The sequence below is a fragment of the Pinus tabuliformis genome, chromosome X (genome assembly GCF_031772625.1).
Source record: "Pinus tabuliformis cultivar Carrire ecotype Pingquan chromosome X, CPIR1, whole genome shotgun sequence".
Taxonomy (NCBI): Eukaryota; Viridiplantae; Streptophyta; class Pinopsida; order Pinales; family Pinaceae; genus Pinus; species Pinus tabuliformis.
In genome coordinates this window covers 9,288,077-9,313,589 of record NC_142308.1, presented here as the reverse complement: position 1 = coordinate 9,313,589, position 25,513 = coordinate 9,288,077, and the positions used below count along the sequence as shown (strand labels likewise).

At 35.3% G+C, this 25,513-nt stretch overlaps 1 protein-coding gene across 2 annotated transcripts; it reads left to right on the top strand.

The window, feature by feature from the left end:
- Positions 1-7,284: 7,284 nt before the first annotated feature.
- Positions 7,285-11,561, top strand: LOC149138020 (uncharacterized). 2 transcript variants are annotated; one of them, XM_089449204.1, is made up of 7 exons: positions 7,285-8,754; positions 9,412-9,642; positions 9,748-9,813; positions 9,924-9,992; positions 10,095-10,166; positions 10,473-10,726; positions 10,848-11,561. In XM_089449204.1, exons 1-7 carry the CDS (start codon positions 7,954-7,956, stop codon positions 10,921-10,923), a joined length of 1,569 nt encoding a protein of 522 aa, XP_089305330.1. In that variant the 5' UTR covers positions 7,285-7,953; the 3' UTR covers positions 10,924-11,561. The 2 variants fall into 2 exon arrangements, with proteins under 2 accessions (XP_089305330.1, XP_089305331.1); XM_089449205.1 differs by having other exon boundaries at positions 7,290-8,754; positions 10,473-10,676; positions 10,848-11,557.
- Positions 11,562-25,513: the final 13,952 nt, after the last annotated feature.

The following is a 25,513-nucleotide window of genomic DNA, read 5'->3' as shown; positions in this document are numbered from 1 at the left end:
AAGGTGAGGAGGTAATCATAAGAGAGGTAACCCCAAAGAAGAAGGAGAGTTAGTCACACCACATAGAGACTCGCCTGGTAATGTAGACTTGTCATCTCCATTTGACTCTATTGAGGCTCATATCCGCCTCCTCCAACACTCTATCGACCAACTCTCACAAGCGCATCACCTGGACCATACAGATCACATGAGTTTCTTTATAGACATCCTTGATAACCAAAGGCATATCTTGGACTGTCAAGCATCCCTCCAGAGGAACTAGTAGTGTCTCAAAGCTCGCATGGATGGATTTGAAACTTGTATAGCACACATGGAATATCACATACACGATGCTTTCCACAGGCCAACGGTTCGAGAGATCGAAGTAAATGACCTCATTACAAAAAATGTGGCACAATAAAAGTAGGTTTTGTCCAAGTTTTTAATACATTTTGTGCCTAATGGGCGATGGACCATAAGCAATCTAGTTTCTTGAAGCTATTGTCTATTTTATTTTACATGTATCTAGAGGCCGACAAATCCGATTGGAGTGACACCATTTTTATTTATTTGAAGAACTCATCACAATATAATTTTTATTCTAAATTAATAAAAATCTATTGACTTATCAAAAAAATGTTACTTGTCTTATTAAAATGAAATACAAATAACATAACTAAAATTAAATTAAAAATTTCGAGTCAACACTACTAGTGAAAAGGAAGCACGGAGTCAAGAGTGAGAAGCCATATACAATGGGTGCAATTTCAGTTTGGAATACTTACTATAAAGTCAGCGCAATTTCAGTTTGGAATACTTACTATAAAATCAACTCCAAGGCAAGTCATTTAGAGTCTCTAACATGTTGGGAAGGGAAGTTAAAAGGGTTAGAAAAAAAAAGCTTTGTAAGGTGATTGTGTGTGGGGTTTTAGAAATTCCACATCTTTGTACACATTACATTATTTTTAATTGGTCTCATCATTTATGAATAAATAAATATAATAGAGCGAATAAATGTTTTATTTATTTAAGTTTATTAGTAATTAAAAATTATATATTTTTTTATTGTCTTTGGTTAATAACTTATTATTTAGAAAACCAAATTAATCACAAAACAATAATTTGTTTAAATTTAAAATTAAATTAATTAAATTATTTAAAAAGATAATGTTATAATATTTCAAAAACTATAAATATATAGAAATTTCAAAAGTGTTTATTAATAGTTGTTGCTTATAAAATTTAGAAATATTTACTCTAATAACTTTAGTAAGTGGATTACATAAAATAAAATAAAATAAAAACTAACAAAAAAGACATAATAGATTAAGTGGAATCCCAGTATCAACCTTAATTAAACCAAAAGCCACTTAGAAGTATTGACTCTAATAACCTTACTAGGTAGATTACTAAAAATAAAAAAGACCAATAAACCAAGAGTCACCTAGAAGTATTGATTCTAATAACCTTACTAAGTAGATCACTAAAAATAAAAAATAAAAAGCCAATAAAAAAAGGCATAGGAATGGTCTATTAACCTCAATTAAACTAAAAGTCTTAGAACCATGATGATGAGAAGTTGTACAAGAGTCATTGACACTATAAATGTGCACTAGGTAGTCATCCATTTTTGAGTTGTATAGCAATATCATCCATTAACAAAAGAATGTCCTCTAGGTATGATACATGTCCAACAAGACACTTTCATGAACTAATATAGATGGATGATGTACATATATTAATTTTGTTTTTTCTCTTTTAAATAATTGAATTTCTATATTTAATTCTGTTAAAAAAATTTATAAAATAAAATTATTCACAAAATTTTGTGATTAAAATAATATAACATACAATTTTAAATATTACATAAATAATTAAAAAAATACCACACTATATTTTTTTAAAACACTAATCTTATTTATTGAAAAATTGAAATTTCAAAAATATTAAGAAAAAGTCATAATACAAATTTAACACACTATACATATTACATTTAAAAAAATAGAAATATAAACCTATTATACCACATTTTTTTAATTACACTAACTTTATTCATTGAAAAATTTAGGTTTCAAGAATTTAAAAAATAAAAAATTAATCATGGTGTAAATTTAACTCTTATCTGATGAAACATTTTGAGTATACAAATTAGAAGTTGATGCGGTTTTTATGTAAGATTTAAATATGAAAAGGTTTAAAATAATCGAGATTGTGAGTTTGAGTTTGTTTAATGGTTTAAAATATGTATTTTTTTTTAGAAGATATGGATTCAAATTAAGAAGGGTAGAGTATGTATATTTTTATAGGCTTTAGATTTAAATGTGAAAATGTTTAAAATAATTGAGAATGTGTGTTTGAGTTTGTTTAATAGTTTAAAATGTGTATTTTTTAAGAGGATATGGATTCAAATTAAGAAGGGTAAGGTATGTACACTTTTATAGGCTAGTAATTAAATAGGTGCTCAAAATTACGTCCATTATCCACAAACTAGAAAACTTCATATACAATTTGATACTATCTTGATTGTGACCTCAATAATTATAATTGTTATTATTATAATAAAAAGAAACTAGATTAAGTATAGAGTTCTATAAAAATGATAAAATTTATTATTGAAAATAAATATAATTATTAATAAATAAAAATTGGCTGATCAAATTATATCATTAAATTTTTTTTCCCTATATTTTTTCTTTTTAACCAATGTGTTTTAAATTAAATATGAATCACTAATTTATTTTCTTACTTTCTTTAAAAAAAAAAAACTTTATATCTTATTTAAATTACATTTTTAATTATTTTAACTAAATAGATAAATTTCTAATTTATTTATGTTTTTAATTTGATTTAAAAAAATATTAAATGACTTCTTTACTATTTGAAATTAGTTGAATAGTTAGTTTAACACGTTTCTTCCGTGGATAAAGTTTTATTTAAAAATAATATTTAAACATGTATAAACACCATGGGCGATTTAAAACGCAACTCCTGTTCAACAAGAAGCTTTCATGAACTAATATAGATCAATGATATACATATATTAATTTATTTTTCCTTTTAAATAATTGAATTTGTATATTTAATTTTGTTTAAAAATCATGTATAAAAAATTTATTAAAATAATATAAATACAACCTTAAATATCACATAAATAATAATAAAAAATACCAAATAATATTTTTTTAACTACACTCATTTTTTTATTAAAAAGGTTGAGATTTCAAATTCTTAATATAATAAAAAGAAGAATCATAATACAAATTTAACACACCTTACATCATTAAAAAAAAAACTAAACGCACACATTTTTTTAATTACACTAACTTTATTCATTAAGAAATTTAGGTTTCAAGAATTTAACCAATGAAAAAAAAAATCATAGTGTAGATTTAAAGTTTTTCATTGAGAAATTTAGGTTTCAAGAATAAAAATAATTATAGTGTAGATTTAACTCTCATGTGATTGGAATATTTTGAATATATAATTTATGTGATGGAATATTTTGAATATGTAAATTAGATGTTGGTGTAGGTTTTATATAAGATTTGAATATGTAAATATTTAAAATAATTGGGATTGTGTGTTTGAATTTGTTTAATAGGTTAAAATATATATTTTTGTTTAAAGAAAATATATTCACCCTAAGAAAAATTGAGTATATACATTTTTATAGATTTTAATAGTTAAATATGTGAGACAAATTTTTTATTTCACAAATTAAGAAATCTCGTATACAATTTGATATTTATCTTGATAGTGATCTCAATAATTGTTTTTGTTATTATTATATTAAAAAGATATTAGATTAAATATAAAATTTTATATAAAAATGGTAAAATTTATTCTCCCATCAATTCTAACTTCTATAAGAAAAAGAATCTAGATAAAAATAGTCCTTACAATGGTTTAGAGAATGATATTTCTAGCCTAAGGAATGAATGCAATATCCTTTTAATGGGTGACTTTAATGCTCGAACTTCAAGCAACCAAGCTATTCTTCTAAGCAATCATTCCAAACCTAATCCTCTTTGGTTAGACCAAGACCTTCCTCTAGCTAACCAGTACAAAATGAGCTCTGAAGACCTCAGGGAGAATTTGTTTGGGTCGGAGCTAGTTAAGCTTTGTAGTGCTTAGGATCTCATAATTTGCAACGGTCTAAAGAAGTGGCCCAATTCTAGCTTGATGACTTGCATCCATGGGCTTGGTAGCAGCGTGGTAGACTATGTTATCTCTGATCTCCCTCTATACAATGAAATAACAAAATTTGACATCTTAAATGACCACAAGCCTAACTCTGATCATAGGCCTTTACTTATAACTCTCAATTTTGTCATGCATAGAGATCCCATAGAAGATGATCCTTATAGCCAAAAGAAGTTAATCTTTGATAGAAATAAAAAATATCTCTTTCTAAATGAATTAAAAACTAATTTGCTTCCTATATCTAGTATAGACAACATAGAAGATCTCTATCATAATTTTACTATAACCCTCTCATATTCTATTAACAAGTTCTCAATTGAAGTTTCAAGTAATAAAAGAAATAACAAAACCAACCCATGGTATGACAAAGATTGTAAAAGTGCGAGGAGAGAAATTAAGGAAGTTGTTGATGAATCTCTTAAAATTGGCAAGATAAAAATATACAAAACCCTAACTAAAAGGAAAAAAAGACAGTATATTCGTAAAAGACAAGAGAATCTCTTACACCTCTCTAAGGTAGCTCCTAAGAAATTCTGGAGGCAGATTCTAACTAGGAAAACTAAAGATAATAATAAAATTGCTTTACATGACTGGAATTCTTACCTTAAAAAGATTTATGAATCTCCAAATGTCATGGATAAATTTGAAACCTTGCTCACAACGAAAGAAGTTTACTCATTAGAAGACAATGATTTTGGGGTTAATCGCTTGGCTAATGGGAAAGCTAAGGACATTGAAGGTTACTAGGCGGAAATCTTAAAAATTGGAGGTCATGTCCTCATCCCCCACATTCACAAGATTTTTCATCAAGCGATCAAGCAAGGGTTCCCTAAACCATGGACTCAAAGCCTCATTATCCCTATTTTTAAAAGTGGGGATACAAATAACCCCTCTAATTTTCGGACAATTATGATCAGCCCTCTCCTAGCTAAGTTATATGGTATTATTTTGGAAAGGAAGTTGAGCATATGGCTTGAAAGTGAAGGTAAGCGGGCTAAAGGCCAAACGGGTTTTAGAAAGCAGCACTCAACAACAGACCACCTCGTTACACTTAAAATCATTGTGGAGGAATGCCTAAATGATAAATCCAATCTCTTTTGTTGCTTTGTGGACTTGAGAAAGGCTTTCGATACGGTTCCTAGAAACAACCTTTGGAACATATTAGAAGAGCTAAAGGTTCCTTTTGAGTTGAGAGTTGCTGCTATAAGGTTATACGAGAATGTAATTACCAAGTTAAAGAACAATGAGGGGTGGTTGAAAGATATCAAGTGTAATATCAGAGTTAAACAAGGTTGCCCCCCCTCTCCCCTACCCTATTTGGCATTTACATCAACAAGCTAGAAGGTTGTTTAGAGGAAACAAGGATGCGCTGGCACGATCTTAGCTGGGATAGTCATCATCCTTCTTCTCTATGCTAATGATATTGTTCTTCTCGCAAGGTGCCCATCTGATCTTGATAAGCAACTTATACTTAAGGATTTCTGCTCTACCATGGGTATGATTGTTAACACTGACAAAACAAAAGTTATGATTATCAAATCCAAGAAGGACACTTACGCTAATTTTATGTATGACAATAATGACTTGGAGGAAGTGTCTTCCTACAAGTACCTAGGAATTGATATTCACCACAAGCTCAACTGGAACTATAGCATTGAGAAAATGATTAATGGGGGATGGAAAGCTTATTTTGGTCTTGAAAATAATTGTAAAATGATAAACCTCGTAATGTGGGATAGAAAGAAGTTCCTCTTTGAAACTTTAGTCACTCATGTTATCTTATATGGACGTGAGGTTTGGGGTTGTAGCATCTCTAGAGAATCCTGGAGAAAGATTGAGCAAATCCAGAAGTGTTTTATAACGTATAACCTCAAAATTAAAAGCAACACACCCTATCCTATTCTCCTTATAGAAGTGGGTCTTTCCCCTATTGAGAGCCTAACTATGACTAGGCTTCTGTTGTACACGCACACAATCAATAATATAGGAGACCATAGACTTCCTAAGCTAGCTTTAAATTCTAGCCAAAACCACCTAAGGCTTAAACGAGGTTGGTATAAAGACACCAGGGCCTGGTTAAACCATTGGGAGATCAACGAGAATGTTGCATTGCAAAACATTAATAACATTAAAAATATTGTTACTTCTAAGTTCAAAGAGAAAATGTGGTGTGAGAAAGATTTAACAGCTAAAAGAAAATTAAGATATTATACGGAGGTCATCAACCCCACCCTAGAAGATCAAAAGTATCTCTTTGTTTTAACTAGCTCAAAGAAGAAAATTAATATAGCCAAGATTAGAACAAACTCTCATGAGCTCCATAGTGAAACGGGTCATTGGGCAGTTCCTAAAACACCATGGATGGAAAGGTTTTGCCATCTCTGTGAGATAAAGAACATCGAGGATGAAAATCACTTCCTCTTAGAGTGCCTTGCGTACAACCACATTAGATCTCAGTTTCAAAATCTTTGTTGCAACACTGACCTTCCTAGCCTTTTACGTTGTCAAAATTACAGTGTGCTCGAGAGGCTTCTCTCCAAGCTTTTTGAGCATAGGAATAAAATCTTAAATCAAACTAAATAATTCATTTCTTTATCTCAGATAGACCAAAATTTGACTTCAGTGGACGTTAACCATCATCATCATCATCAAGAAATGAAAATTGACTCATCAAATTATATTATTAATTTTTTTCCATATTTTTTTTCCTTTTAACAAATATTTTTTAAATTTAATAAGGATCACTCATTTAAAAAAATATAACTCACTAATTTATTTTTCAATGAAAAAGAAAAGCAAACCTTTATATCTTATTTAAATTACATTTTTTAATTATTTTTAAGATAGATTTTATATTTTCTATAAATTACATTTTTAAAAAGTTTATTGTGCTTTTAATTTGATTTAAAAAATATTAAATGACTTATTTACTCTTTGAAATTGGTTAATTGGTTGCGGTAGTTAGTTTGACAAGTTTCTTTCATGTGTCTATGGACTAAATTTTATTTAAAATTAATATTTAATTATGTATAACCATCAATATAATTTCATTCTTTTCTTCCCCATCTCCGACTCAAAATGCAACTCTTACCTGTATGTTGCACTGGAAATAATTAAATATCACCAGATATGTAAGGTGAAATATTAGATGTATTAACCTAACAATCCTGAGCATCAAAGAATCAAATACCTACAACAGACAAACAGAGGCAAGCCATTAAAAAAGAGTTGGTAGCATTGAATGAATGGAGTAGGGACTGGAATGGTTGGAGGAGGCGCAAATATCCATGGAAGACCAAGTAAGTAAATACATTTGACTATGTACCAACAAGAGCAGAGACGACCGAGGTACAACACATAGTTTGGGTTCAGAGTCCTTTTAACTGTGAAAGGCAGGCGGTTGCTTTCATTTCAGTTGCTGTGTGGTGGTGGAAGGGAACAGAACCTGCAATTTCTTTTAAAAAACTATTCCATGAACTCCACACTTTTCAAAGAAAGTTAGACTGACCATGAAGGAATCTATCTGATGAGAGAGACCACCTTTGTTTGTTTTTTATTGGTATTCTCCTGTGCTGCTGCTGCCTCATCAGCTAGACTTGTCAAAGTTTGGTTATTTCAGATCATTGAAAACATGGTGCTAGTCATTGTAGTACTGTTGGTTTAAGTGTCTGTTGAGCGCCCTTCAGGCTTGGTTGCTGTGTGCAAGGCCTATCTCGACATTCTAGAAGAGCCCACGAGTTATTTTCTTTGTCAATTTGGGATTTTGGGTTCATGGGTGATCAGGAGAAGAGTGCCTTTGTAAATTTCCACACAGCCGGATTTAGTTCAAGCTCTGCCATGATAAACCCTGTGATACCAGAGAGTTCAAGTAAAGCAACTGCATTGCAGAATGCCAAATGCTCACTGCCTAATGCTTCTTATTTTAGCTGGGACAGTAGCATGGCTATGCAGTCAAAGGGGGCAATGGGGTCTTCATCGCTTATGAATAATGCTTGTGAACCCAACAGCAATGGCAGTCATGATATTGCTATTGGTAGATCAGTTGGGTCCTCCTGTTCTCTGCCACTGAGATCTTCTGTTGCTTGGAATGCTCCCAAAGGTGGCATTTTAGGAACTCAGAGTATTTCTCAGTTGTCATCTGATAATGGGTTTGCAGAGAGAGCTGCAAGACTTTCTTGCTTTGGTGGTGGCCCCTTGAATCTCAGTGACCCTGCTAGTGCTCCCTTTCATAGATCTGTAATTGATAATTCTGCAATGACAAGGATCACCAGGCCTAACATGGCTGAACTGACTAAGGTTTCTGACACCTGTCTGTCGAAGGAGGAAGTTTGCGCTGCCGAGACTGGAGCGCGAAAAACTGGGAGGCTGTCAAGGTCTTCTACACCAGGACTTGGAACATCAGGCAATGAGTCTGATGATGCAGAAGTTAGTACTGCTCATGAAGAATCTTCCAGCTCTGATCAGATTACAAGTGAAGCAGCTCCGAATGCCTTCAATGGAAGGAAGAGAAAACAAATGCAAAAGGATAAAGCAAAGGATTTTTCTTCTCTTCAGGCTGAGAAGGATACACAGGTTGGTTTTCTTTGCTCCAGTAGTCACATTTTTGGAATTTATTGTAAATATTTTCAATATGATTGTAATGCTTAAAACATCTTGAGAAATAAGTTATATGAGATCGATTGGTTAGATGCTTGTGCTTTCATTGTGCATTGGAGGTGCTTTGAGAGTCATATCCTGAGGGGCTGCCCCACAAAGAGCAGACTTCCTTCTGCCTAGGTGCCAGGTCTGAGGGATATATATTCTGCCAACATAGCCTTGGACTTGCAACAGTTCTCATCCCTTTGAAACTCATGCCATGTGCCAAGAATGGGAGTCTGGTGGGCAGCTTGACACTCCATTGACTTCACCAGCTAACCAAATCCCCATTGTTATAAAAGAAAAATAGATTCTTAACACTGGCTCCTGAATGCCCTGAAAATAAGTTTTGAACATGGATCTTTTAAACTGAGTTGTGCTTTGGGAAAATGTTTTGAAGACAAGAGTAACGAATGCATTCTTGTGCTCTGTAATTACACAATGTGGGAACCCTAGTACGATGGGAAAATATAATCGAATCATCGATCATGAAGGGCACCCTGTGCACTGGCTGTGGATTCTGAGCAATAGGCCATGCAAGAAGTCTTCTGCATTGGGATTGTTTTCTGAAAAATATGTTATTCTTCTTGACAGAGTACTGAGGCAGACGAGCTGAAAGGCATGAAGAATAAAGTTGTAGAGAGCGTGAAGGAGAAGGATGATGTCAAATACAAGGTAGAACAGAATGCTAGTGCAAAGACTAGTGAAGGCAGTCCAAAGCAAACAAAGGATAATATCCAAAATTCTGAACCGCCTAAAGAAGACTATATCCATGTCAGAGCAAGGCGAGGCCAAGCCACTAATAGTCACAGCCTTGCAGAGAGAGTAAGTATTCTAGTTGGTTTTAGCTTCCAAAGGATGATGCATTATGTTTGTGTTATGTGCTTTGAGTTGCTTGAATGTATAAAACTAAATTCATCTTTGTAACAGGTGAGGAGAGAAAAAATTAGTGAACGGATGAAGTTTCTGCAAGATCTTGTTCCTGGATGTAGTAAGGTAGGGGACACTAGCTTGTTCTTGTGTTTTATTTTTCTCAGGTCATATTGACTGCTTTGCAAAATGGACTTTTTCATTCCACACATTTGAATAGAGGATTATGTTTGCAGGTCACTGGGAAAGCCGTGATGCTTGATGAAATAATAAACTATGTACAGTCATTACAACGGCAAGTTGAGGTAAGATACCAAAGGTATTTCACCCAGTGCCTGATACTTGTTCAACCTATTGTTGTCATCCTGTACATTATTCATATTTGGTGTGTATTTTGTTTCTTGCAGTTTTTATCAATGAAACTTGCAGCTGTTAACCCCCGGATGGATTTCAATATCGAGGGGATTCTTGCTAAAGATGTAAGTCCTGTCAGTTTACAGGCCTATCTACGTCTTAAAGAAAAACATGTTGTACATGTCTTTAATACGGCATGTAGCTGTGTTTGGAACTCATTGATTTTATATTTCAGATTTGCTTGAATGTTTATTTGTGAATTCTAAATCTTTTAGCTGTCACTCTTCAATTCTTAGTTATAACTTATGTGTGCCAGTTGTTTATTTCAATAAAAAAGATAACAACTAACAAATTTTCCTCAATTCATTTTGTGGAGATTGTACATTAAATACTTCTAAACAAAATGTCACTGTTGAGTTCTCTGTTTATAGATGCTTCAGTCACAAGGCTCTTCACCAACTATGGTATTTGCCTCCGATACTAGTACATCATATCCCCAGCTTCACCAGCCCCAGCAGGGGCTTGTCCAAGTTGGAACAGAAGGGCATGGTATAGTAAATCAAGCAGAAGCACTTAGAAGGACAATTAATGCTCAAATAGGATGTATTGATGGTTATGGAGATGTCAATGCACAGGTACCTTCAAACACTGCAAATGTTAGGGACTTTGTCAGCTTGCCATTGAAGTATGTTTTTATATATTTCTGTGCCCATGTTCTGAATATTGGTCTATTCTTATTAGGAACCGTCATTTGACAATGTTCCTGTTTTTAAAGGTACTGAATATGATTTGTAAATCATTTGCAGTTATCACATGTCTGGGATAATGAGCTCCAAAGTGTCGTCCAGATGGGATTTGTGCAAAACAATCATACACCTTTGACATCCCAGGGAAATATTGATAAGCTAAAAACCTGATCTTTGAATTCTGAGCTCTGCCACACGCTTGCAGTTTCTTGATCTATCCTTACAAATTCAATTTGTATTAGCAGGTCCAATGCCTACACAACCCACGTGAGGTCTGACATTTAATTACAGTCTTGGCTAGTTTAATACATGGTGAAGGAAGGCTGGCCATTTTGACATGGTACAAAAGGAGTTAATTGGCTCCAAGAGTTCCTGATGATACACAGGCAGGGTAAATGCTATGCCTTGATGATCTAGCTGCCCGCTGAAGTGATAAATTGGGTGCCCTGGAGTATTGCATATTGGGGAGTCTTGTCGCCACCACCCCTGCAAATTATAGAATTCAAGGATCATATAACTGAGGTTTTGTGTGGCAACCTTTTAGAAAGATGATCCATCATATATCTACAAAAGCCAATGTTACTCTGGCATTGGCTCCAGAGGACATATCTCTTAATTCAAATGTCTATTTTACACAAGGTGCATTCATCTGTGCAAATAAATATTCTTAGATTGAAATCATCTATTAAATGTTATTGTTCCAATGCATTGTCATCATTCTTACCATAGCTGTATTTGGAAAGGAAATGCCGTAATTTGTCTGAGGGCCGCTTTGAGAGGCAGAGTAGTCAAATCTAAGATAAAGTTAACAGATATAGTTTTCATTTGGCATCCAATTCTATCAGTACTTATGTTAAAAGTCTATTTAAATCTACATTGGAATAAATGCAATTTTTTTTTCTTGCTTCTTAGATGACCGACTGCCATTGAAGTTTACCAGAATTTTATATTCAACTTGGTTTTGTAAGTTCAGAACCATGAAATATAGTTGGCTGTAGTTTTCTAGTGAAGATTGTTTTATCTCATTTGATTGGTTTCTGCGTTTTTTTGGATCTAAGTTGTGCTAAACTGGTTGTTTTAAACTGGCCTGAAATTGCTACTTTCAGCCTTTGGTCTATATCAGTGAATTGATTAAACAAATCTCTAAAACTGATGCCTAAGTTGGTTTGTTTTTCCTTACAACTCTAGCAACAAGAAGGAAAATAACAAAATTTGGTATCAATACAAAATTATGTTATTTTATCTAGTAAAGCATAATCAAGACTTATGCTCTCACACTGTTACAATAAACTTTTGTTTGTTTGTTTGTGTGTAGATAGGAACAATTATTTTATATCCAATGTGTTTTGGTTTCATTCTAAACGTAATTAATTTGTGTTTCTTTCTTGCACTGGAAAACAACTAAAATAACTAATGTTAACAAATATGAGATTAATCTGAAACCGGATATTCCAGATATAAGACACCATATTTACAGTCAAAACGGTGTAATTAAAAGTTCTAAGTATGAACTGCTCAGACACATATGTTAGTGTCTATAACTATTTAGTTATAATCACATTAATTTTGATTCACAAATGGCTTTTATTGAAGGTTAGACAATTTGAATTTCATGATCTTCCCTGGTTTACCTAAACTAGCCATAGGATTACTGATACAAAATATTTACAAAAAGGTACAACCATTACAGAGTTTCTTCATAAAAGGGGCTTTTCCTTTTATCTACATGGGCATTTAACAATCCCCAAAATACAATATGCAGTACTTATAAAAAACAATTGAATGTAAGAGCAAATAGACAAATATGAACAATAGGACATGTATAATGCTGACATATAAAGCTATCCCAAAAAATCAAAGCATTTTAAACAACTATCAAGGAATGACAGTTATTGCAGTCAATATGTAGTCTGTTAGCTAACATGTAATTTTTCTCTTTAGTTAAAATTTTACTAACTAGATGTAATCTCTTAACTAATATGTCATTTTTCTCTTTAGTTAATTTTTTACAAACTATGATAAACAGATTGCAAAGGCTTAATTGTCGAGAATTAGTTGTTCAAAGACAAAACTGCAAAACGAGTTTGACCCTTAATATAGGAAATAACATAACAGAAGGCCCATGCATTGCCAATGTCAAAAAAGTTATTAATGGGACTCAACCTATGACCTTTACTGAAAGGACTCAACCTGTGACTGATTATATATTAGAGCCAACTGATCAGTACTTCATCCTTCTTTGCCCCAGTATGGCCTCTCCTGGCTGCTACCAGCGGGAGCTGCAATGTTGCATCCTCTCCACCTCATCGCCAGGTTATGGAGGTAACTATCAACAACAACCTGTATGGCCTCTGTTACAATAACTGAAAATGTGCTGAGTAAGATGTCTATGTTGTTACCTTCAGCTAAATGTTCCTTCAACAGCAAATTTGCCCTACATCTAATCAATCCTCATCAGTTAGCTGCTACCTTGTCCTTAGAGTTACTTGGTTGCATCCTTTCAGTGGCTTTTCAGTAGATTTCCGTGGGGCACCAAGATTGCTATTAGTGGAATGATAAGTGATTAAACCATGATAACTGAATTTTTTCTAAGGGATTGGTGTAGCCTTCGCAATGCACAGAGAGAATGCGGGTGCCCAATAAGCATGGAGATAAATTTCAATCCTGAGTTTCTCCAGACTAAACAGAAAAGGAAACATTTTATGTCCTACTTGCTTCTATAGATGCACAATTCCTTTAGTACAATTGTTTTGTGCTCTAACAAAGAGAACAAACATCACTGCCCCTTTTCCTTTGGCCACATTTGTCATGTCATCTTGGGGATCATTCTCTTGAACGCTTCATCTTGGAATTAAATCGCAAAGAACCATGAGCATATCTTGGGGTCTGATGAGGAGAAGCCAGATTAAGCTTATGTTTAATAACAGGATTTTACCTTTTCAAAGGAATGGTGTGTGATAAAATCTAGCCACATAAGGTCAAACAACTATCGTCCCTCAACTTTGGCTCTCTGGGCATATTTGTGTAAAGTTTCAACAACTATCCTCCCTCAACTTTGGCTTTGTGGGCATATTGTTATCCAAGATTTTAAATGGAGAAATGTTCAATTTCTGTAAGTGAAGAGAACATGTTCAGGATCAAGTTGCATGGCTAAGTTTTGTGGTTGATTGAAGAAACAAATATGGAAGGTTAACATAGATATGTTGCATGTAACATATTAAAATGTGTTTTCTGGCAAATTGAAGAAACAAATGTCAAAGATTAACATAAATATGTTGCATGTAACATACTGAAATGTGTGGTTGAGTAGTCAAATAAGGGTAATATGGAGCATAAAAGTTCCACTCAATTTATATGAGAATTCCTAAAAATATATGTAAAAGGATAAAATAAGGGTAATATGGAGCATATAAGTTCCACTCAATTTATATGAGAATTCCTAAAAATATATGTGAAAGGATAAAAATCATAAGATGATTATTAGGAGGAGTGCCTTCAAGATTTTATAGGCTTCATGTTAACTTTTCAGACAAAGTTGTGTCTTTATAGGCTTCATGGTAACTTTTCAAACAAAGTTGTGTCTTCATGTAATGTACCTTTAATAATTATATTGATATCTTAGGTTATATAGTGTAGGTATGTTTTATGAATTACTTTGATTTAATATAAATAACATCATTTTTCCTTCTAGAAAAACTCTGTTCTTAGAGTATTTTGGATGATTTTGTCTTCGATTGTGGAGGGTATCTTGATTTTGGATGATTTTGTCTTCCATTGTGGAGGGTATCTTGATTTTAGATTGTTGAATATTTGTGAGGTTTCTTTTGTAGGGGATGTGTGAAATTTGTGAGTTCTTTTAGTAGATGATGTAAGTTTCTTGACCTATATAATTTTTATTTTTTCCTTTCTTATTTGATGTTTATAAATTGTTCTTAGAGGTTTGCGAGACAAATGTTTACTGTCAACCATTCTACACCTAATACCATGTCCATCACATAGAGTGGTAGATTGTAACACCCAACATGTGGTTCCAAGCTTTGCATTTATATAAAGACTTTATGGCATCTTCTTATTCCTTTGACTTGTGGACTATCAACGACTTTAACAATGAGATATTTCATAGGGTATGTTAGGGTCCTATAATAATAGGATTCACAATTTTGAATTCGCTATGGTTAGTATTGTAATATTGTACATACTTTTGCTTTCTGCAAAATGTTTTCCATATTAAAAATTTAAAAATGTAAAGAGTGTATGTCCTAAAAGAATAATCAAAGGACAAAAAGAAAACGAAAAAATAAAAAAGTGAAAAATATGAACCCCAAACAAAAAATAAAATAGATAATGAAAGTGTGCAAATTCAAGTGCCACTACTTGTTATTTTACTATGCAAAATAATGGTTGTGTGCAACGTGTCATAAATGCCACAACCCATGATGGTCAAATAACTTAGTCTTGACTAATTCATGCTTCAAATTTCATGTTGATAGATAGAGAATAAAGATCTAGCCACACTATTTAACCTTGACAGATCAGTAGTTAGGTAGAGAAATAAAATGTGCTCATCAGCTTAATCTGAGCAATTGGAAGTTATAAGGTTAGAATTAGATAGTTTGCTTGTCAAAAGAAAAAGAAATAAATGGTCTGCTAGTTTAAATGCACCCAAGAAAGTGAAGAAAAAATGTTAGGATAAATAATGGGTAGGTAAAAGAAAGGTTGCAAATGTACAAGGTTGCTCAGTGAAAAGCACATTTATCATGCTTAATCCTATGTTTCATGTGCAGGAGCATTTATGAGAGTGAAAAGATGTTCACAAGCTTGTTTGATTAACTTCTCCTCATTTCATTTCACCCCCACATACATATTTACTAATTTCCCCATTATCTCATCATTTTTCATTAAATACCATTTCCCCTCCATTTCGACCCTCTTTCCTTGGTTTCACACATTTCCCTAGTAAATTACCTTCCAAAAACTCACCCCCCTACCACCCCCTACCCAAAAACCCCTTTTCCCTAGTGTGAAACCCATTTCCTATTGCAAAAATCACCTTCCCCCTTATTAATTTCCTTATTTTCCCTTCAAAACCCCTTATCCTAAGTTTTTATCCCCCCCACATTATTTAAATTAATTCCCCGATTCATATTTCTTCGACAAAAACCTTTTAACCCACCAACCCTTGGTGTAGTTAAACTAACCCTGCCACATTAACCCCTGGTCCCACTCCATTAGACCCGCTGATTATATTTTAAATCCCCGTCTTAGTTATTAATTAATTACAATTAATTGTAATTAACCCCCTCGGGCCCCGCAAATCCTGACTCTGTTTCCCTCTGTGCATATTGACCACGCGATAGCCGTCTGATCTTCCACCCCCATATCCGACGGCGTGCATCCATATCGCGCTCGTTCACTATCCGACCTTACTAGCTTGAGAGCACACGAGATTCACGGTTTTGCCCGGGCATTGTTCTGCTATGTGGCAGCCCTAGGCGAGATTGCGTGCTCTCAAGGAAATACTGCCCGCTATCCAAAAGCGGTGCGATGGCCCAAGAAACCACCTCCCCGCCCAAACCAAAACCATCCACTATTCATTTGTAAAACTTTGCGCCAAATTGTAACTGATGCCGATTAAAAGGCTGGAGAAACTCATTTCAACTCTTTTCGCTCATTTGCACTGTGAATTCTGCTCAAGCCTTTCTACGACACCCTAAGCCTTTGCGACCAAAATTGACCACCGTTTACCTCCCGAACAAGCTCCGCATGCCCAATTCAAAGCATCCAGTTCACAGCTGAAGCCACCGTACCATCTGCAATCACCATTCAAACCAATTTGCAAGCCATACCACCAAATTCCAGGTACTTTTGGGAAAACCAAAACGACCCTCTCTATTTGAAAGCATACAATCCAGTTTAAAGATTAATTAATTGAAATTAATTAATACATTTGCCTAATTGAAGAGTAATTTTCCTGTATACCCAAAACCCCTCTTTTGCAAACTGCAATTACCTTCTAACTGTACAAGAGTTTTCCAAACCTCACTTCTACAGCCAATACAAGCCTAATCCCTGTCCATAAACTCAGTCATGGCTTCCCTGACCTCTCTCAACGTAAAACCCGTGTCAGCCCCTCACCCGGACATCGACCATTTGGCACTAGCAGACAACGATTTCTAGATAAAAGATACTACCTCACCAGCCTACCATCTTAAGCTCCACTGCTAGAGTAAGGATAGATTCCTGAACCATACCGATGACATCCATCTGTGGGAATCCAATTTACCCAAGTATTTATTCCCAGAAGTGCACCCATTCCCTGATATCATACACTTCTGTCATGCCTGCTATATCCCTAGCCAAAGGGCTATTGTTGCCCCTAACCAGCAGCTCTTATTCACCATCACTCCAGAGTCTATCAACCAAATGCTGCAAGTCCAACCTAGCCCTAATGAGACCCCATTATCTATTGGAGACCTATTGGACTTATATATCACACTAGACCTGGTTAAGATAAGACAAATCTTCTAGACTTTCATCATAGAAGACCGCCATACTCCCACAAATACTCCACCTTATGCTACCACCATTTTTTCAGAGACAGGCAGACATATAATCACCATGCTCTCTTGCATCCTAGGATATACCACAGATGAGCATGTGGATGAGGTCATCCTGGCCTTTCTGTCCATTTTTACCCCAGGCAAGCCTCCTGCTATCATGTATAATTATGCTCAGTTCATTGCAGACAGGATGCATGAACAATTCACCAGATTGCCAACTGAAAGAGTTTTCAAATACTCTTCAGTGTTATTTCACATGTTTCTATATTATCAAGCAAATAAATTCCCTGTCAGCATCCAGAAGTTGGATACCAAGGGAAAAGAGAGATCAATGGTCTACTGGACACCCTTGATCTAGAAATACTCCACATCATTCACCTACAAAGACTTCATAGATTCATTTGTCTACCCAGTCATGAACATGCTGACTAGTAACACTCAACCTAGAATCAACCAAGAAATCAAGAGAGTGCTACAGTTGGCTAAGAACAACAAGGTGGGAGACTAGTACCTATACCAAAACCACACTGAGATTAGGGTTTATGGCTGCCAACTAGCCCCTTATAAGCTGCCCAAATACCTCCCTATGACGATATTTGCACTGGAGTATTTTAGGCAAATCATCAATTCAGATGAAGTCAACTTCCTATCTGTTAGGAAGAAAACCCAGTTTAAAATGAAAAACCAATTGGGTCCCTTCATTTGCAATAACAGAGAGGTTGGACCAGAGGCTGACAAGATATTACAACAGATGAAATTCATAAACAACTTCATGTGGCAGTATGACCCTCATGGGGTCATAAACAAGCTAAGATTCAAGGTCAAATTGGGACCTTTCATCCACCACCTAAGACCTGATATTGAACAGTTTTCCAACCAATCTGAATGGTTGGAAAATACATTGATTGACATGGATAACATAGTTGTGGATGTTGAGAACACACTCATTGATGTGGAAAAGCAAATTGACCAGAGTTCTTTCTTGCAGGTTCTAGAACTAGGGGAACCCATGAATATTCCTCCTGTCCTACAGACCCCAGCCAATGAGGAGAGGAATCCAAAGAGGAACAGGGAAGAGGGTTCCAGTTCTGCCATGGAGACTACAGATGAGCTTTTTGAGCTTAGAAAAAGGCCCAAATTGAATCCTGTGTCTGAACAGGAGGAGAACATTGAATCAGTAGAAATAACTGACACTGAAACAATGGGGCAGAGGAGCAAAGACACAGCTGCTTCAGGTGAAACACAACAACCATCAACCTCCAACACTCAAATGATTGAGAGACAACAAAGTGTTGAGGTTTCCTCTTTCATTAGGCCAGCTGACAGAGAAAAGGACATTAAAGACAGGTATAAAGAAATAAAGATGAGGAATGAGAAGTTGAAGGCTAAGACATATGCCCAATACTTCAAGCATACACCAGCCAACCAGAGCAGGTTGATGTCAGCTTTTGACATCAAAGCAGGAAAGATGCAGGTCTCATTTATGCAACCCACTATTCAACAACCAAAGACCTCAACAGATTATAGGAAGACTGATTTTGAGGTATTGGCCAGGGATGTTCATCCCATTGACCAGATAGAGTTTCATAAACAGGCTGGAGAGATGATTTACTCCACCCTTACAGGAAAGGCCATGGCTGCACATAGGCTGCAGGGTTCACTGGATAACATCACAACCCAATATAAATTGGAGAAGGCCTCCTCATAGGCCAAAGACAACAAGATCAAGTCATTGGAGGACTTGGTTATTGAGCTGGGCCATGATCTAATTGACATTAAGGCTGCTGAGAAGTTGATAAAAAAGAAGAATGAGGATATAGCAGCTCTCAAGAAACAACTAGTTGCCTCATTTAGAACATCCACAAACTAAAGAGGTCCTGGAAAGCCAAACCAATCATGAAGAGATGATGGACCTAGTACTTCAATTGAATGATCAACTAAAGGAGATGGAAAAAGAATTGGATAGCTTGATTCAGCTAAAACAAGCTAATCTTGAGACTGCCCCTGCAAATGTCATCCCAACAGTTACTACTGTAATGCCTTCTACTTTGGCAGCATCCTTAGCTCCCATAGCTCCAATGGCTACAACATTGCCAACATCTACACCATCTACATCAGCAACAGGGTCTACAGGTGATGAAGCAAACAGGTTGGTCAAAGCAATGGAAGAAATGTCCATTCAGACCACTGAGATGAACAGGCTTAAGGAAAAAGTGACTAGCCTGGAAACTGACTACAAGCTTGCCCAAATCATGCACAAAGAAGAACAATAGAAGTCTACAAGGATGAATGAACGAATAAAAAGCTTGGAGAAGGAACTAACATTGAATGAACCCCTAGGTCAGGCTAAGGAACAATTGTGGGCCAATATCATTGACTTTGTCAATGATATTTGGCCATCCATCCAAGTTATTTTTGAGCAAATTGATTTGATAAAACAGGCTATAGAAGCCATACAAAGAGTCAAAGTAGAACTTGGAGACATGCCAGAGGAAGCTGCAAGGATCATTCACTTCCTCAACTCCAAGAACAAGTATGAGCTGCAGGAATTAGAGATACCTGACAGAACAGGTACAATTTTGGAAGTGAAAAGGGTCCTCACCAAGAGGAATTTAATGTTAAACCTGGAAGACAAGTGCCAAACCATGCAGCTGGCCATTGACAGATTCATGGTCAAATTTGAAATTTTGAGGCAAAAAGGTTTACCGAATCCCTTGGTAATAAATGATAAGTTGATGACACAGGAGGACTATAATAGAAAAATCCGGGAAGTAGCGAGAGATCAAGTGAATAATTCATCTAATAAGGGCATACCTACTGGCAAGGTCTTGTACTAGACTTTTGAGAAATTGTTTTACCTCCAGCATGAGGTAAAACACCTTTTTGTCAATAAGCCTACTTTTGCCAAGTATATAGAGACAGATGAGATTTTCAGGAAAATGATCAATATCCAATTACCAAATGCTGAAACATGGGAGAAATTAAATGACTTACTGTAGAAATTCAAAAGGTGAAAATGTACAGTAAAAGTAAAAGGGCACAGTAAAAGGATAATGACAGCTCAACAAGGTCAAAGTGTATCAGGTAAAAGTGTATCAGTTGAAAGATTAGAGTGAATAGAGCATCCAACGTGAAGACCAAACAACAAAGCACCAATTAAAGTGCAAAATATCAAAGATTAAAGTCAACACAACCTAATAAGTAGGGACAACACGCATCAGTTCAATAGCTGTCTCTATCTTCTTGGATGAAGATTTTTCTTTCTCCTATATTAGTTCCCAAGACAGTTTGGGATATTTTGTAAATAATTTTTGTATAAATACTTCATAATTCGAGGTATTGAGTGTGGATTGCTATACATTTGTAAAGTTATTTTTATCATAAACCTGAGGGTTATTGTACCAATTTTCAAGTCAGTAGACTATTATAGGATTCATGTGTAGAGCTATTACAGTGAAGCATTTTCTTTGTCAATTTGTTATTCTCTTATGTTTTTCACAAACTTAAATGTTATCTAAAGTTGAATGAATTAATTGGAAATTTATCTTAGAATTTTTTTAAGTACACTCTGTTTTCCACAGTTAATCATTTACATGTTTTCTTCTGATATCTGGATTTGAGAATCCTTAATTGCTCTCCCATCCTGGTTGACCTCTTTCACTTTCTTCATAATCCGGCCTAAGGAACCCTTAATTGCTCTTTGGATCCGATTGAAAACCACTTCACCATCTAGCCTTGAGATCTGAAGTAACTCTGCTATCTTGCCCTGTAGACACTGTTTTTAGAACTTGATCCAGTCTTGTTTGTCTGACATTTGACCCCATAGCCCAATGGTAAAAGACAACCCTTTTTCATCTAAGTAAGTGATCCCACCACCAAATCTAAATCAAAACCCAAGCACAATCACAACTAGCCTAAAATCAAATAAATAAACAAAGTTAAATAAAAAAGAGAGAGCCCTCTCTGAGATTAGGAAGGCTAGATCCTAATCTCCAAAGTTGGTTTGTGGTTACCTCTAATCATTTCTTTCTCCAACACTCTAGAGAAATATTGGAGTGCTAACAGGGTATACAAAAAAGTTAAGTTTGGTGAGATTGATATCTATCAAATTACGTATACTTGTGAAGTCTACAAGGATAATGGTATTTTTATTCTTTATACTCCCTACAAGTTTTAATGTCCTTTGTTCCATTTTTTCTATAATTGTTGCTAGTGATATTATGGGTTGTTCATCATGAATGTCTAGGTTTTTACTATTGTTTATGAGATAAGGTGAGGTATAATTTATTATAGATAGTTGCACTTCTTTTGATTGGTTTATAACTTCATTATGAACCTTTGATTATTTTTCTTACAAGTTTGCTTCATGCATGTGATTGAAGCTAGTGACACATTCAATGAACTTTCATCTGCATTAGAGACTAAGATGTCTTCTTCAAAAGAAACCTCTACTTCCTTCCCATCTATAATTTTGCCATGATATAAGTGACTAGATGCACATTTATATTTCGAAGTTCAATTCTTATCACATCTTTGACAATTGTTTTCTTTCCTTTTTTCTTCTCTGGAGTCACTACTAGAGGTGTTTGATTCTCTTTCAACTTCATATCTATTCACCTTTCTCCCATTTAACAATTACTAAGGTAGCTTTAAGAATGAATGAAGGTTGCACTAAACAAGAATTTATACTAAACATTAACTAACCATTAATAAGGAATTTGGTTTGATGTGGATGGTTATTCTACAATTGTAAAGAAAAAAAAAAGAAGAATATTGTGCACGAAAAGTTGGAGACCCAATAAATATATCTGTATTTTTAAAATGAATAATAAATTTGATGGATGATTTTACAATGCATAGGCTCAACTTAAATATAGGTTAGGGCACCTTTTGGATAGTCATGACATTTTAATTAATATTAATTTCTTTATTGTTTGTTATAACATTGTCTTCCCCTTAAGAAAAAATGTTTTGTCTTCAAAGCATAGATAACAAATGGTGTTGTTGGTGAAACTTCTTCTTCTAGTAGGGTCTTCCACTTATCCTGTTTGTTTATTACAAAACATAGAAGGTAGGCTTCCAAACATTTCTTAACAATTTTTGATCTAATTGTTTGAGGATGATAGGCCAATCTTGTTGGATAAGGTTGATTGATGTCAATATTATATCCAACATTCTTTCTAACCCTAAATGATGGCAAGCCCTAGCTGATGCCCTAGATGTTTGATTACTCTATGATGCCCTAGCCTTGTTGAAGCATACCCTAAGTCTATGAATGAAGGAAGCCCTAAACCTATGTATGTTGTTTTTCCACGATATTGGAGAATCTAGGTTAGGGTCTTGGAATCTATGAAACTACCAGTCCAAATACCACAACAAACTACTTTGCACAGTTGAATATAAACAACAATAAATCAACATGTGCACAAAATATACAAAAATTTGCAATTTTCAACTGTCCAACTTTGTTATATTAACAAACTGTAATGCAATAGTCTAGGGTTCTCGTAATAAGGATAATGGCCCTCATACATCCACTGATACACCAATACACAACTGAGGTTTGGTGTCAGTCCTTCGACAACCAATCTACCATGAACAAGATACAATGACCATCTAGTTGATGTAGTCGACAATCACAACTGCCATGGTCATACCGTGAACACACCTGCCCAATCCTTTGGCTCCCGATCTACAACAATACAACTCTGCCTCTATCAATGATCCAGGTCCTTTAGGTCACTAAACACGGCTCCAATCTTCCCTCTAGTTGATCATTCATCCATAAATTACTCAACACCTCAGGTCTTCACATTCGTCCACTTGCTGCTCCTTTGTCCTTTAATAAGTCAACATTTTTGGTACCTCCTTCCCACTAACTGCTCCTTTGTTGTTCAAGGACACAACTCTTAGGGTTTTTCTTCCCACTATTGCCTTCATGTGCTACTCAATGAAGACAAACTTAGGGGCATGGAGGGTTGCCCACTTCTACTGTAGATGTACTTCTCTTACAAGTAATATAGGGCTATTCAAACTTCTCGCTTGACCTCCTTTCATCCTTCAAAGATTAGTCCTAAGCATCACTTCTTTTTCCCTTCTAATAGTCCTTAAAGTCCTTCTTAAGTGACTGTACTTAGGGCTTGAAGCAAGCCACTACAACCCTCCCAAAACTGCTCTTTTGGCTGCTCCAACAATTGTCGTAAACTAGGACCTCCAACCTTGCACTATTCCTCCTTGAAGACAACCACTTATGCTCTCCAAAAACCATCAGATCTAAGCAAGGGTTTTCTAAGGTACTTTGTACTATCTAGGGAAACTTATGGCAACTCCAAACATCTTCAAAAGCCACTCCAACAAACCCTAACTCCTGCGTTACTGCCTTAGGAACATGTGGCCTGATTCTGGCATCCTTCTAGGCTACTTGACCTCCCCAACCAAGGTTCCTTCCACCTGCACAAACACATTTTTTTTTGCCTGTCGTATAGAGAGTCTAATTCAGATTGTTGGGATAGGGTCCCTAGGGTTAGTTTTGGGGTTAAGTTAACCCAATTTTGTAAAAGTTTTGTAAAAATAATGTAAAGTCTCTGTAATATGTGGATGCGGAGCACGTAGATAGATAGGAGTCAAAAGGGCCTTAACCCTTGTTTTTGGTCGGTTTTAAGATTCTCCCATGGTCCGCGGACCATGGTATTGTATGAAGGAAAGCTATAAATAGTTGAGTCATAGCGAGTCTTAGAGATAACTTTGGATAGAGAATTGGGTACGCTGAAAGGGTTTTGTTGTCTTGGGCAAGTACTAAGGCAGGAAGTCTCTGCTTCCTGTGCTTAGGTGATGAAGGGAAGGCCCCTGCAACTAAGTGTGCAGGAGGCTTGGGTAGAGTTCGCAGCTGGGTGCGTAGGGTAGAAGAGTTTGTAATCTAAACATTGAAGATCAATAAAGGCAAATTTTGAAGAATTACTGTGTATTTTTGTTGAATCTGTTTATGTTATATTCTGTCGATTAATAATATGTTTTATGAAATAATGAATGAATGTTGCATGAAGTCACTGAATCTATCTTAATGATGCATGATGTGAATGATTATCTACTCTCGCGAAGTTAACAACTATTTTTGTTATGTTCATGATGAATTAAGTAGATATGCACGAATTCAGATCTAGGGTAGCTTATTGATGCACGAAAGTAGGTAGATCGTCTGTTTAAGGTCCGCAAAGACTGATCATGGACCTTCGCGAAGGTCTCGAACATGTTTTAACCAAGTTCAGTAAAGAAGCCCTAGAAGGCTACAGATCTACGCAAAGGGAGATTTGAGCTACCAGAGCTTAAGTACCGTTTATTACATATCTTTGGATGTAGAAACTTGGTTCTATCATCCCCCAATACTGCTTCGGGTGAAACTGCAGCCTGCACTATGCAGGTTGTTGCCGAAAGGGCCAATAGTTAGGGTTTTGTTGGTTGACGCGAACAACTCTGAACCTAGGTCAACCCACCTTAAGCCAACAAATGGTTCCGTTGTCGGGACCGAGATCTGTTTAAGAGATGTGTGATGTCACATCATTGGAATTCGACTAAGAAAGAGATTGAAAAGTGGTTAGATAAGAAGATTCATGAGTTTGCGGCTCAAGAAAACAAGAATCCACGTCTTTCAAAGGCATATTGGTTGAATAAATATATGTATACAGAGGTACACAAAATTTTCTTTTGCACTTTTCCATGCGAATTATATGAGTGGTTAGCTAAATTGGCAGACAATCAAGGGAGGTGGAAGCTTAATAGTCCTATAGTGTGGACTCCAGAATTGGTGTGAAGACTAGAGGCATCTGAAAACAAGATCACGTAGGCTATCGATCATTGACTTGTTTGAATTCTGAGAGGATTTGTTACTGAATTTGTAGTTGACACATTAGTTAGCTATACTGAAGCAAAGCAGAGATTCTTCAAAGGACCGTGAGGTAAGTATTTGTTGGGTCCCTATAATACTAGTGATTACCCCATTAATATTGTAGTTGCATCCCTTATTAATATTGTTGTGCCCCTATTATCCCCATATTGTTATTACCGTGCCCCATAGAATCCCTCTATTGTTATTTTTGTGGCTTTATATTATTATTGTTAGGTCGGCTGGGTTATATTATGACTCCTTAGACTCCTATATATAGAAAGGAG